This window comes from Haliaeetus leucocephalus, unplaced genomic scaffold, assembly GCF_000737465.1.
Source record: "Haliaeetus leucocephalus isolate CR32 unplaced genomic scaffold, Haliaeetus_leucocephalus-4.0 Scaffold222, whole genome shotgun sequence".
Classification (NCBI taxonomy): domain Eukaryota; kingdom Metazoa; phylum Chordata; class Aves; order Accipitriformes; family Accipitridae; genus Haliaeetus; species Haliaeetus leucocephalus.
The window spans coordinates 96,914-111,169 of record NW_010972658.1 but is presented as its reverse complement, the minus strand read 5'-3'; the positions used below and the strand labels follow the sequence as shown (position 1 = coordinate 111,169).

The 14,256-nt window shown below is 43.3% G+C and overlaps 1 protein-coding gene across 1 annotated transcript; it reads right to left on the bottom strand.

Annotated features, from left to right (window-relative positions):
* Positions 1 to 280: 280 nt before the first annotated feature.
* CDCP1 (CUB domain containing protein 1) lies at positions 281 to 13,359 on the bottom strand. Its single transcript, XM_010566964.1, has 9 exons — positions 13,308 to 13,359; positions 12,362 to 12,565; positions 10,619 to 10,975; positions 8,895 to 9,263; positions 5,301 to 5,528; positions 4,147 to 4,527; positions 3,320 to 3,685; positions 1,933 to 2,014; positions 281 to 728 (listed from the first exon to the last, which is right to left on the bottom strand). Exons 1-9 carry the CDS (start codon positions 13,357 to 13,359, stop codon positions 281 to 283), a joined length of 2,487 nt encoding a protein of 828 aa, XP_010565266.1.
* Positions 13,360 to 14,256: the final 897 nt, after the last annotated feature.

The window sequence follows — 14,256 nt, the reverse complement described above, 5'->3', positions numbered from 1 at the left end:
AGCAGAAGCATACCTTTGCCACCTGTTTTGCAACCAGAAGTGCAGGCAGTCCTGCTGCGTCTCAACTGGTTTTGAGTTTGCTAGACGTTCACTCTAAAACTGAAAGCTATCAACAGCTGAACTTTAAAAAAAAACAACCACAAAACCAAACAACAGACAACACACAAAACAAAACATCATCAAAACACATTTAAAAATAACACTCCTCTTCAGTTTTTTTTCCTAGACCCCTGTCCTTACACCTGTATTTCCACAGGAAACTGCTATACCTGGTGTAAAATTACTCCACTAAACCATCCTGTTCCTTATTTTCCAGCAAGGACACGCTCATATCTCTGTTATTCTTTTCATTTGTATCTCCACTGTCCTCCGATTGCCCTGATTTCTGATGAGCAAATGTGTAAGTGTCATGGTCTGTGTCCATCAGAGGTGGAGGTTCCTCAGCATTAGAAGAGTGTTTAACGTCTTTTCTGAAGTATAATGGAGGTGGAGAAGGTGGCAAGCTACCAATGGGTCCATCAAAAGGCTGGTATACATCAACTTCTGGAGCAACTGAGCCATTGGATTCCTTCAGCAAGTGCCCATAGACCATAGCATCATCAATAACTGCATAGACATGAGACTCATTGTTTTTCCTCCCTTTTGTGAATAAACCTTGTTTCCCAGGCACCTGGGTATTCACATTAGGATTGTACACTCCCACCATGGGGTTCTGGTTTTTCTTCTTCCTATTACAGAGTTGAAATTGTTAACAGGTCAGAAACAATACACAGCTGGTACATTTGAACTCAACACAGCTTCATTTTACCCATCCCAGCCACCCAGTGTCAGGCAGTCTGCCTGGATTGAAGGCTTTACTTGCAATCTTAGGAAGAATAACTCCCAAGTCTAGACGTGCTTTTTTTAACAGAGCAGAAAATAACTTCATGCTATTTGGCTACCTACTGCTGCTCTGCTGACCCTGAAGTTTGCAAGATTAACACCAATGGCCTCCCAAGCACCAGGGGTCCCAGCTGTGCAGTGTACCAAGTCTCCCAATATCCACGGACATTAATAGGACCCAGAGGCCATCAGAGCCTCACAAAACAAGGCTGAACGTTACTGAAGATGAGTAAGATAGTGGGTCCTCTATGAAAGCTGAATGACTTTTCTTGGTTGCACTTTCTGGAGCGACTGTCCCCAGAGTGGAAAGACCAAAAGCTGAACTGAAGATTTTTAAGCCTGCATTTGTAAAGTCTTTCCTGTGTGGCAAAAGAAGCATGCTCATAACTGCTCTAGTCATCATATTGCACAAATTCATTCCAGCTCAACGGCTTCAGGACCCAATCACCCTGCCAGCACTAAGCATACATGTATCAGAAACCACAAGCTATTGACGACTTCAGACTCTGCTTGCATGAGTAATGCTATGCATGTTTGTTTTGCACAACCTAGTTCTCTCCCCAAGGGCTCATGTCACAGAAAAATGCTCCCACGTGATGTGCAAACTCCAGGAGAAGTTGCTGGAGGTTCTGTTGTGTAGACGAAAGATAGCTCCTAGTGTATCTGGGTGAGTTTACAGCTTGTTTGAATGGTCTTTTACAGAATCACACTCACAACAGCCACATTCATTGCAATTTCATTTTGCAGGAATTGCTGATGAAGTCCAACCAATACCGTACAGTACAGCCAGAAGCCTGTGCTAAGGCCAAGGTAGGCAATGCACTGGGGGTTGAAGTAATGTGACTCAGGGAATGCTGCTCTGCTCTTACAAGTCAGTCAATTTAGAGTAAAGCAGCATTCCCGGAGTCATATTACTTCCACTACCATTGCCTACCTCATGCTTCAGACCCTTGTTCAAGGGATCTATATCAACACATGAAACAGAGGGCCCAGCTCTCCCAAAATGCCTTCTTGAACTTCTAAGTTACACATGCTGAATTATGAACTTACTTCTTCTTAACACAGCACACAGTCAGTCCAATAGCTGTGAGAACTCCAGCCCCAGCCACCACAGCAAGTATGACTCCTAGGTCTGCAAACAGACAAGGTACAAGGACACTGAGCAAGAGAGAAAACACCCAGCTTTCTCCTAAAAGCTGTCTCGGTTTGAACTTCCTCAAGGGCTTCTAAGCATACTAGCTACCCGCAGAGCGGGAGTTTCCGAGTCATTCTTGCCACAGGACAACACAAGCCATTTCCAAGAGGTTGGAGGCCAAGCAATGACAAACTCCTGCTGCTAGCAGTGGACACAACCAAAAAACCCAACCAACCCACCCCACTTCCAAGAGTTCAATACAGCTCATGCACTGCTAAACTTACCCTCAGCATCTCACGTGCCTCTGGCTGAATAGGCAGGGAAGAGAAGAAAGTGCAGAGAGAGACAGAGAGGGATTCAACAGAGTAAATATAAATAGTGACATTTCACCAACTTCCCCTCAATACCATCCCTTCCTCTGAAATACACCAGTTGTGTTGACCTGGGGTTTTCTAGGAGTCGCAAAATTGATCTGGAAAGTCCACGAGTGGGGAAAGAAAAATGCCACGTGTTTTAAAAGAAGTATCCATTACAAAAAAAGAAAAAAAAGAGGAAAAATTGGAAATTAATTTGATACTGTTTCAGTTCTAGCCTATGTAGCCAATATTTCTACAGACAGCAGTCTCCCACAGGTGAAGAGGAAGTGCAAATGTGAAGCAAATTTACATAAGCAAAGCCTACCCTAAAAATGCCCCCCCCCCCTTTTTTTAAAAACTATTTATGTTTCAGGGAGATGAAAGACAACAAGAATGCTGATTTTGCTGTTAGCAGTCAGGGCACTCTCCACTAAACGGCCAGACCTGTCCCAGGGGTGATTTCTTGCTCACGCAAACACTGAGACTAATCTAACTGCTAACATGAAGTAAGGGCTACTTGGATGAATAAGTTTGCATAATCAAATCCCAGGTCGTTCACCAGGTCCGTGACCTTGGGAGGGAAAAACATCACTTGATCTTCTTATATGTTCTGGCTGTGACGTCCAATTTAAAAAGCTAAATTAAATTAAAAAAAATAAAATCTAGTCTTACTCCCCCAGAGCCCTGGAATCCCCCATCTCAGAAAAACCAAAACAAAACAAAAATCCTCCCCCCCAAAAAAACACCACATTAAAGCCCCTCCTTCCCTCCCAGCTTCTAGAAGTACCCAGGTGTAACTCTCAGAGGTTTTTGAGGGACAGGTATTTCCAAAGGCCAGGATCTCATAAACCCCACACCCAAGGAGGACCAGCACCCATTACTGTTGCCCCAAGGGAAAGCAAGGAAACAAGCAGAAAGCAAACCACCACAACCTTACAGGACTTACCTATCTGCTTGTCAGCAAAAGTCACCCAGAACTGCAAGGTCAGTTGCGTCTTATCCACAGGTTTACAGTTGGAGACATTTACCCAAAAGTTGTGATACATATTTCGGGGCTCGGGCAGAAACTCATCCTCACGGCACACGGTCTCCTCTGCCCCCAATGTCTCTTCCTTTATGTTGACATAGGCACGGCCTGTCTCACAAGCAACGCCCATGCGGTCCTTGGAGAACCCGAGGCGGGCAACTTGCTTGCTGGGCACCAAGATGTACCAGGATATGGAGACATAAGGAGGTAGACCATAAGGCCAGTTAGGAGTCTGCAAGTAAACTTTAGCTTTTGGATCTGGACTCACAGTGAAAGTGCACTCATCTGTAGTAAAGGAAAATAAAGGAAGGAAAACTTAGGTCTGAAAGTTACTTTTTTTTTTTTTAAGCTTTCTCTTGTAGCACATAAAATTATTTGGTCCTTCTTCTCCATAATAAAAAAAGCATCACTCATACCTGTGACCAGCAAATTAATACACCCAACTGCATCTCAGTGCTGACAATACAACTCACCTCTCATACCTTCCACATCAGTAATTATCACAATTAGCACAGATGTATCTGCAGAATTTCCAACAACCAACTATCTACCACATGGAGTACAAAGCTCCTTCCTCCTTCAAGGAATAAAACACTGCACTGATTCAGATAAAGATTGATCCTAGCAATGGCTCCAGGACTAGACTCTAAAGAACTGAACTCTTATTTCTATTTATCCGTATGTGCTCCAACAAGCATAGAGAGATCCAACACTGTACAACAAAGTAGTACAAACCACTACCTTACCTTTAATATGTGGCACAAAAGACATTTTCAGATCCTGATGGTTAGACTCATTGAGGAATCCTTTACTAAATGTTTTTAAGGATATGGTGATATTATTCCTCATCTGAATCTTTTCAATGGATCCACCAGGACAGAATACACCAACATTCAACTCTGTCTCTGGGGTGCCACTAGCAATGCTGTAACTATAGCTTGTGTTGCACCTCTGCTCTGGGACGTGTTGCTGAAGTTTTAAGGATGGAGATGTAATTTCTATGTTGATCAGATCGGGAGCCAAGAGCTTCCAAATAAACTTATGCAGTCGAATTGGCAGTTGCGTAATAGCCTTGGGCACTGAAAGGGAATAGATCTTCCTCTGACACCATCGAAGATCGACACAGCCTACAATCACAGAAACAAATACCAAGGGCTGTATTTTTCTTGCAGATGAAATATCTAGGAAAAGCAAGTTTTCCTGTGGACCAGAGCACGCGCGCACACACACACACACACAGAGAGTACTGTCAGTTTTGCGTTACAGACCCAGATAAGCATCTACCTGAGAAACTCTCCTCTCTTAGTAACCTTTACCCAAACATGTATCATTTATATTTAAAGATATTTCCTTGAAAGGGTGCAGGACACCAAAGAAACCAACAGATACAAACATATTCAAAATCCATCACTTGATACTACTTTTGCTATGTCACTTGCTGACTGGAACACTGTTGCAGACTAACCAAGGTCCAAATATATACTTTAAAACTCTTTCTCTAGTAGTAGTTGAAAGCATTTGGGAAAATCCTACACCAAGTGGACATGCAAACGGCACAAGATGCATTCCTGATGGCCACCTTGGTCCTGCATTTTCATGGGCAGATTTATGGCTCTCCTGCTCTGTTTCCTTACTTTGCAGTTTTCAGCAAGAAGATGCTTAGGTGCCTTCTGTCCTTTGCCTTCTAGGATAGCTACGCAGTTTCTATTTTTAAAGGTAGAATGACATAGCGAACAAGGCCATCTCCAGATTCACTGTACCCATCTTGCTGCTGGCCAATGCCTGGTTTCCAACCACACTCTATTTAAAGCCCAAGCAAGAGAGAAGGTTTGGCTGACTGCTGGGGAAAAGCAGGCAAAAGCATTCCCTAGGAAACAACATTAAGACACTTTTGTCATACTTATGCCTTTTTCAGCTGTGATCCTCAGACGGGACAAGTCCTTGCACAGAAAGGAGATCTTGTAGACCGTGCCAGACACTAAAGTCAAGACGCGGTCGCAGGTGCGAGGATCCTTACAGATCAGGCATATTGGTTCAGACATGAGCGGGACGTGTCTGGGCCACCCTTCGAAGTGTATCGTTACAGTCATATTCCACTCTTTGCTCAGGTCGACCAAATGGGTGACATCTGCAAAGAAAAACATCCCAGAGCAATTACTGGCAAGAAGCGTGGCGTGAAGCAGAACTTCCTCCGTCTCTTCTCACCCCATCAGATGAGCAGCTGTTATAGCTATTTCTATATTAGCTAAGAAAATATTATTTATTCTTTCCATCAGTGGAAAGGCAGCATCATATCACTCTTCTAATTTGAGCCTTTCCACACACAAACCCTGTTTCCCTATCACTTCCCAGCTGTAACAGGGTAACACATACACTAGCCCCTTGTGAACAGGTTAGGCTATAATGTAAGGAGCTCAGCCAACTATGTTAGATTTGTTTTACCTAAGAAATTTCTGTATTTCTTTTAAAGTCAGTTCTACTGATCACACAGCAGTTGATTAGGAAAAGGTTCTCCATTCTCAAATTTCATATTTATTGCTAGATTTCCATTTCAGCTAACTTTTTGTCAGTTTAGGTTTGTTGGAGCCAAGCTGAAGAAAATTGTCCAAAGTCAGTAATTAAGCACATCTGGTTGTCTGGAGTCAGTTAAAGATTAAGCTAATTTAAACGCAAGTACCAATATGGTTCAAAAGCGAAAAAACTGCCAAGTACTGTACTTCAGCAGAAGTGCTGGCAGTTGTTATGAAGGTCACTAGAGCCTTCAAAAACACTTCCTAAAAGCTTTTTCTATTTGGCAGTTCAAAACATACAGAGAAAATTATCACAGGTTATCAAAGTCTGTCACCATGCTGGTGGGAAGGCTGAGGACCATGCCTTGCTAGGCTGCTTGGTTTCCTTCAATGGCATGACTGAATTATCACACTGCTCTTCCATTTAATTGCTCAAAAGCATTCTTCCAGAAATATTTTCTGACTAGCTGTAAAAAGCAAGCCTGAGAGCTGGCAGAGTTAACCTTGAAAAGTAAAGAGCACCTTCCCGTTCCTCAACACTAGCTATGACTTCTCTCGCATTCCGCCCCTTTCCACGTACCCCACAGCACACAGTCTGCTGCCCGAAGCCTTGTAATGCCCTCCGAGCTTGCTGGAGCTGAGATGCCCATGCGCACACAGTGACCATCATCCCTGGCACTCTCTCTCAAATAGTGAGATTCAGCTCAAAGATCTGCTTAAGGAGACATGTTCTGAGGCCAAAACTGCTTAACATTTTCACTAGTGAGAGAGAGCGCACCCTCAAGTTTGCAAGACTGGGGCTGGAAAGCAGCTTTGCAGAAAGACCTGAGGGTCCTGGTGGTTTAATGTCCTTAACATTAAAAAAAAAAAAAAAATAATGTAAGGGGGGTCAAACACTGGGAGAGGTTACCCAGAGAAGTTGTAAAGTCTTCAGAGATACTCAAAACCCAACTGGATGTGGTCCTAGGCAGCCTGTTCTGTTTCACCCTGCTTGAGCAGAGGGTTGGAACTAGATGATCTCCAGAGGTCCCTGCCAACCTCAGCCATTCTGCAAGTCTGTGATATCCTAGATGACTTGCTACAGCAAATCAGAACAACAGGGGTAAGCAGGGATGACAAACACCACCTCCCATGTAAGCTAACAGCAGTTGCAAATAGTCGCAACATCTGGAAGGGGGACACAAAAGGAAAGAGGAAAAAAAAAATTGAAGGTTATGGCTGTAGCCTAGTTCACAAAGATTAACAATCATGTGCAAAGATAGACATTGGGTCCGCAGAGTATGCTGTTAACAAAGGCACACGTCTCTGATGTCAAAGACAGCAACCTGATCTAGTGGAAAGTGACCCTGCCCATGGGGGGTTGGAACTAGATGATATTTAAGGTCCCTTCCAACCCAAACCATTCTGTGATTCTTTGATTCTATAAAGGACAGGTTAAAAAAAATTTAAAAAATATATACACTATTATTACTCTTAATTTTCTGGGTTTAGCTATGGATCTCAAAGGCATAAACAAAAGGTGAATAAAATAGCCTTCTCCTGTGTGGGAAATCAGACACACAAAAATGCAAGAGGTCAGGCATAAATCTCCAAGTCACTACCACAACCAAGCACAGAACTTAGGATTTCTACCACAAGGTTACTCATTCTCCAGAGGTTTGGTTTTTTTGCGGCAGCTAAACACAGAGGGCTAGGTCAAGAAATTTTGATTGGAAAGAGCTATATTTTCCTCTAATGACAAGCACCACAGACAGCTGTGGAATACCCAAATGTTTGGGAATCTTTGAGAATATACAGATACCAATACGTTTTCAATAACAGCCGTGTTTAACTTGCCCACTGCAGATGGCATTTTTGGGGTTGTTTTGTTTTATTTTTTAAATAATAGTTTCAATACTGTCTTGAGGGCTAAATTTGAATCTTTGATGGAACTTATATAACTACAAAATCATTCATGAAATCCTGTAAATCCTGTTGTCTCTTAAATCCAAGTGGTTTATTACCTGCATTTCATTCAATAAATGACAACCTGTTTTTTATTTTTTAGGTGATTATCACCTTGTCTACTGGCCATAAATATATTAAAATTCCTCTATGCTTTCCAAAGTAGAAGGGAGATAAAGCTGATTAACTGAATACAATGTTTTCACTCTTTCTGGCTTCCAAGGTGCAACACACAATAAATGTAAGCAAACATGACTTGATTAACAATTTCAGGAGGATTTGCTGTTCATGAATGGAAACAGACTAGACAAAGAACTGAGGATTACAGTGGTGAGATGCTACAGACCCTTTCTGGATACATGACTTCAAGGTACAGGCCATTCAAACTTCACTCCCTCTAAAATGACTTAGATGGAGCTCCTGCTGCAGTGATAGTCCAGAGTGTGTACTTCCTTCCACCTGCTCCTCCGCAGTGAGGGCACCTTGACTATTATCCTCCACCATGAACTGAGGTCAGAGCTAAGAAGCCAGAAGATAAATCACTTATTGCATAGCTCATTACCTAGCCAGGCCTTTTATTTCTGTTTTTAGATAGATGCTGTGGTATTACAAGTCATTGTGTTAAGCCTGTCTGAATTTGGGGCAAGAAAACAGAAAAAAACAAACAGAAAGGGGAGGAGAAGGCGGCGAGAGGGGAGGAGAAGGCGGCGAGAGGGGAGGAGAAGGCGGCGAGAGGGGAGGAGAAGGCGGCGAGAGGGGAGGAGAAGGCGGCGAGAGGGGAGGAGAAGGCGGCGAGAGGGGAGGAGAAGGCGGCGAGATTTTAAGGATGCAAATTTTAGCATTGCCATCCACCTTGCCCTAACAACGACTGGTGGTACCCAGGGCAGTAAAACAGGCCTCAGCGTTGCTTGGCAACCCACCTCCTTAAACTCAAGGAGGGTCCAAGAAAAGTGACAAAACACCTAGTATTTCTCTTCCTTGTGGTGCTCAGCCCAGGCGCCTGTAAGCAAAAGCAACAGAAGGGGCAGGCAGGTACTTACTCTCATCAATCTGCGGGTGCTGAACGACGACTTGGAAGAGCAAGCGGAGGATGCCTGGGTTCTGGGCATCCTGATCGCAGCCCTGGAGGGACAGGTTGAAACTGCCAGCGATATTGGCAGGCTGGCTGTCACTCAGTTTGAACACCTCCGGGTTGCTGAGGGAGCCGGGGATGTAGTACTCTACCCTCTCCTCTTTCCTTTCGCAGTTGGAAAGGCTGTAGTTGTGGAAAAACACGCTTGCTCTCATGTTGGAAGGAACCACAAACTGCCATGTCATGAGCTCGTCTTCTGGAAAGCCCAGTGGGTAGTTTGGGGACATCAGGGTGATTGAAGACTCCCCCTTCAAAATGGATTCAATAATGCATAACCCTAAAATGGGGGCGGGGGGGACGGATGGGACAACACAACATACAAAACAAGTGGCAATTAATGAAGACACGCTGGCATATCTAGCGCCCCAGCAGCAGAGTATTTTTATTTTGACAGTGAGATCATCCACTTCAGCTACAGGTTCGGTTATTAAAAAACCCTCATACTAAACCATATACTTGAGTTGATGCTTTTGTCTTCTATTACAGAAAAGGTAAGGATATATTAATGCTGCATTTTTAGTTTAGTGGGTTCACCTTTCAAGCACGTGGACAGACAAGCCTTTATTTTTTAGAAAGGAAAGATCTTAGTTCCTACTTCTGCTCCTGACTTTGCAAAAGCAAACACGCAACCTGATAACTGCTTCTGTTTCACTGGGTTGCGGGAAACAAAAGATGTGAGCTTTTATACCATCACAGAGCTCTCTGTCCAAACACCTCCCAGATCTAACAAGAGCACGCCAACAAAGAGCCTCAAATACGCATGACAAAATATGAATGCAAACCATGGAGGCTGTGTAAGACACTTTGTGCTTGGATGCCTCTTGGCAGCATGAAGTTGGGTACACAGAGGTTATGGTCCTGTTCTAGGACTCCAGCGACAATGTGCAACTGCGAGGAGTGCCAGGAGTTAGAAAAACTCGTGTTCTAGAAGCTCAAACCTGGACCAGATTCCTTTTATAACTGATAGCAACAACTGCAGAATTTAAGTAGAGAGCAAGAACATCTCCCAAGGAGGGTTTGTCAGGAGACCGCAAAGTAACCCACTGATTGCTATATAATATTCCAGGTATTTTAAGAAGATTATTACATAATGTTTTATGTTACTGTGCAGGTTGAAACAGATAGCTCTATTTAAGCAGCCTCATGTGCCTTCTAGGCACTGCTTCCCCCTTTCCCACCTTCCTCTCCTCAAGAGGGGCATTGGTTTGAGGCTCCAGAAATTAAGGAAGCATTGTTTTAAAATAAACAAGCCCAACTAAACACTGCAACCAGAAAATAACTCTCTTGGCTCATTCTAATTACGCTATCTAGTCTCAACTAGCTGAAAACACAAAACCAACAGAGCAGGTCTGTTTAAGTTTTAGGAAGTTTAAAGAGATAGAAAATGAGTAACGTGCACCAAAAGCAGCAGTTTTCATAATTATTAACCAAACAAAGATGGTTTGACCCCAGAAGAGCACCAGCTACCAAACTAAAAACCATACAACAATAGCTTTTAGAAAAGATGAAGTGGAAGGGAGTTAGGGACAGCAGCACCAAACCTAGAAGGTTACCCGAGAAGAAAGGTTTAAATAATTCTCCTGCAATCTGCACGAGGTGATTACAGGTGAGGAAACACTACTCCCTACTTACGTTTTATGGAAGCCCTGTTAGCTATGTTGAAGCCTGAGGTGGTGAGAGGCGAGTCCCACGGGAGGTGCAGAGACATGACAACTCCTCCCAGCAGCTTGACGCGAGACACTGAGCCATTCCTGCAGAAGGTGCCAATGTTGACCGTGGCCATGTCGATACAGCTATTGATGTTGTAGCTAACGAAATCTGGGCACATCTCTCCTGGTTCAATCTGTCTTAGCCCCGGGGTAGAAAATTTCAGTTCAAGTCCAGCTTTTGTACTCGCCTTCACGTCCCAGATGAAAGTCCTGTTAAGGCGAGGTAGCCCCGGTGGGTAAAGATGAACATCTCCGAAGGGACATGGGCCTGACACACAGTCTAAATGCACAGAGAGAACAGCCATGATACACTCTGGAAAGCATTCAAGTAAACGAGGAATTTGACACTTTCCCCTTCATCACTATTTTCACAATTTTTAGGTTGCACTTAACTTCTCTTCTACATGCATTAAAAGACACTCCTATAACGTGGTCACATGCTGTCTCTAAACAGGACTATACCATAAACAGGATTGTACCATAGAGTAGACAGGATAAACCTGCTTTAGTCAGGCTGACTAATAGAAGGGATTCATTGTCTCTGGTATTCCCGCCTTGTTTGCTAAAGAATTTAGAAGGTATTTAGTAAATAGGGTAGTGCGCTGAATGGGCAAAAGGGAGAAATGCAATATCGGGAGAGCTGGAAATCATGGGTCTAGAGAAAAGATCTTAACCCATCTCACTCGGAGAATTCCTGGCAAATCATTCGTCTTTAAATTTTCTAGTGCTTGCCATGAACTGTATCTTCGTTTCCTTGGTGCCCCGATGAATAACCTGGGCCCCAGATTTTGCAGAAGTGATGAGTAACAACAACTACCATTGCAGGATTCCTGGGAGAACTTAGAAAAACTTTTATCTGAACAATCCAAATTACTGGTATTTCAAGCTGGACACTAAAAATAAGCAAACTTTAATCCATATCTAGGCTCCAACTTCAAAGAAATATCACAAGTGCATCTTACAAATATATCATGAAATACCATGAACATTACTATTTGCATGAATCATATGACTGAAACTCCAAAACATGAAGAGAACTGTCCTTGAACACCACCCCAAAAATAATAAAGATGTTACCAAAGACTGAATGCCCAATGAAGTTTGGGATCTTGTTGAGAACTAGCATGTGTTCGTGCCACTAAAGAGTACATTAACATATATACACCAGAGATAACATTCAAAGCAAATGAAGCTTTAGTTACAACACTTCCAAATTTTCAGTTTCTTGACTTCAATAATGTTCATTAAATATAAGGAAACATGTGCATGTTGCCAATGTTTCTATTGTCCTTATAGACACAATCAATCTGTTCAACAAACAATGTGGGTAATGTATCATTATCAATGCTCAGAGGCTTTTGATAGGAAAAAAGATTATTTGATGGGTTTATAAACTGTGGGAAAAGGGAAAGCAGCAAGGAATTGGTGCAACAAACTATCATTTAACTGTTTCTGAAACAGCCAAGTTAACATTAATTCTGCCAGCCATAACAGATACTTCTTTAACTTGCATAGTTTCAGTAATTCAAGGTTATTTATCAGTGTTCAGAGATTTCTTCTTACCCAAGATTATAGGGGATACCTTAATACAGTAACAGGAAGAACGATACATGGTTTTACTGGAGGAAAATTACCATGGGGGGTGGGGGTGTGTGTCAAATCTTACCAATATTTTTCTGAATTTCCATGATGAAATGTTTCTCTGGAGTACTACAAGTGAAGGTAAAAGTCACATTCTGCCCAGGCTTTATCTTGAGTTCAGACCTGATGACATTTTTAACACGAATTTGACAGCTTGGTGAAACACCGGGTCTCAGTTTAATCGTAACTGTGATGTTGTCCACCGTACGAGGAGAGATTGTAAAGGAAGCTAAGAAAGAAAAAAAAAAAAAAGAAAAAAAAAAGAGGTGCTTTGTTACTAGCACATACAAGTATCACCGGCCTTTCCATACATCCCCACAGATGCCATATTGTCAGAAGGAATATTCGCATCGACGTCCGCAGAATTCTCTAGTGTTGGACATACAGAAAATGTCTTGGCTCTTCCAGTCCAGCACAGACGACACAGAAATCCGCTTGCTCCATGTGCCCAGAGAGAGGTATATGGAATTTGTGTAGGACCAGTTCTGCTCCAGTTTACCTTCACCACTGTTACTTTTTCACATTTAAAAAGTAGCTCAGCTCTTCCTTTCAAATTTCTGTTGTCCCAATTTTGGTTTTCAGTCTGTTATGCCCATCATATGATCTGCTTCATTTCATATGGCACCCATAAAGTCATGACTCAATTTAGGAAGTTTATTCAGCAGCCAAACAACAAAGCAAGCCTCAACTCTAATCGCACACAATGGTAACAGGTGAATCTCGGGTATGCCTCAACAATTACTGCAGACCAGATGAGGTATTCCAGCAATACCAAACACACATACCAACAGACATTTAACATGCGGTCATGGCCCTCTCCTACCCTCCCCACCTTTTACAACTCAATCCCTGAAGGTACAGGACATCCATGCAATGCCCCTCAGCAGCACAGAAGGCATCTGTGGCCTGGGACAGACCGTGTGTGCTTGGATACCTCCTCTCCATCCCCGACGTGACCATCATAGACTTACGGCTTTTGGGGAATACATAAAAGCCTCGGCAATCTTCACAGGTTTCAACCATCTTCAAGCACTACTGAATGCAGGAGCAGCTCTCACAGGAAATACTGGGGCCACAGAATAAACTGCTTGCTGAATAATCTTATTTTATGGCTAGCGGTTTATCAACAAATGGACCAAACCTGACTGTCTTCTAAAAATACACACGCTATATAAGACACGAAGGAGCACTGACTGGAGATTCAAGATGACTAGAAAAGTTAATAGCATCAGTTTGATGCTTAGCAAAGCTTAAGCCCAGCCCCAGGTGAAAATCTGAGGACACGTCAGTTGGTAAATTTTCTATTTGTTTTCACTACTCTCCCTTCCTTATTTCAGTATGGAAGATACAATCACTGTGTCTAGAGCACTTATGCTTTTAGTATTTATGGAAAAAATAAGTATATTAAAAAAAAGATATCTAGAAATAAGGGTACCCCAAGTTCTGTTCAGAAAGGTCTGTTCCTTGAGTGGGACATCATGCAGGGCTGCATGACAAAGCTCTGCCCATAGGCCAGGTTGGGAGTCCTCTTGCTCATTAACCCCAATAAAGGGAGATTTACCTTAGCAAACCCAGAAGCGTAGCACGCAGGGAGAGCCCCTGCAGCCATTCCCACTGCCAGGCAGCGTGCCAGAAGGCATGGGAGAACAGCTGGCTCAGAAACGCACATCTGCAGGGCGCCGCGGGCTCTGCCCGACTGCTCACCATCCCTTGAGCACCTAAACATCCAGCCTGGTCCGTGCCAGCTGCTATTGCCGCAGCGGTGGTAAGGACACTGGCCAAAGCTCAGAGACCCGGGGGCTTAACTGGTGAGGGCTGCGGGGAGCAGGGCTGAGCACACCATGGGAACCCTTGGTCGGCAGAGCCCTCTCCTGGCAGATAACCACACCAGAGACCCTCGACCAACCTACCCACCCAACT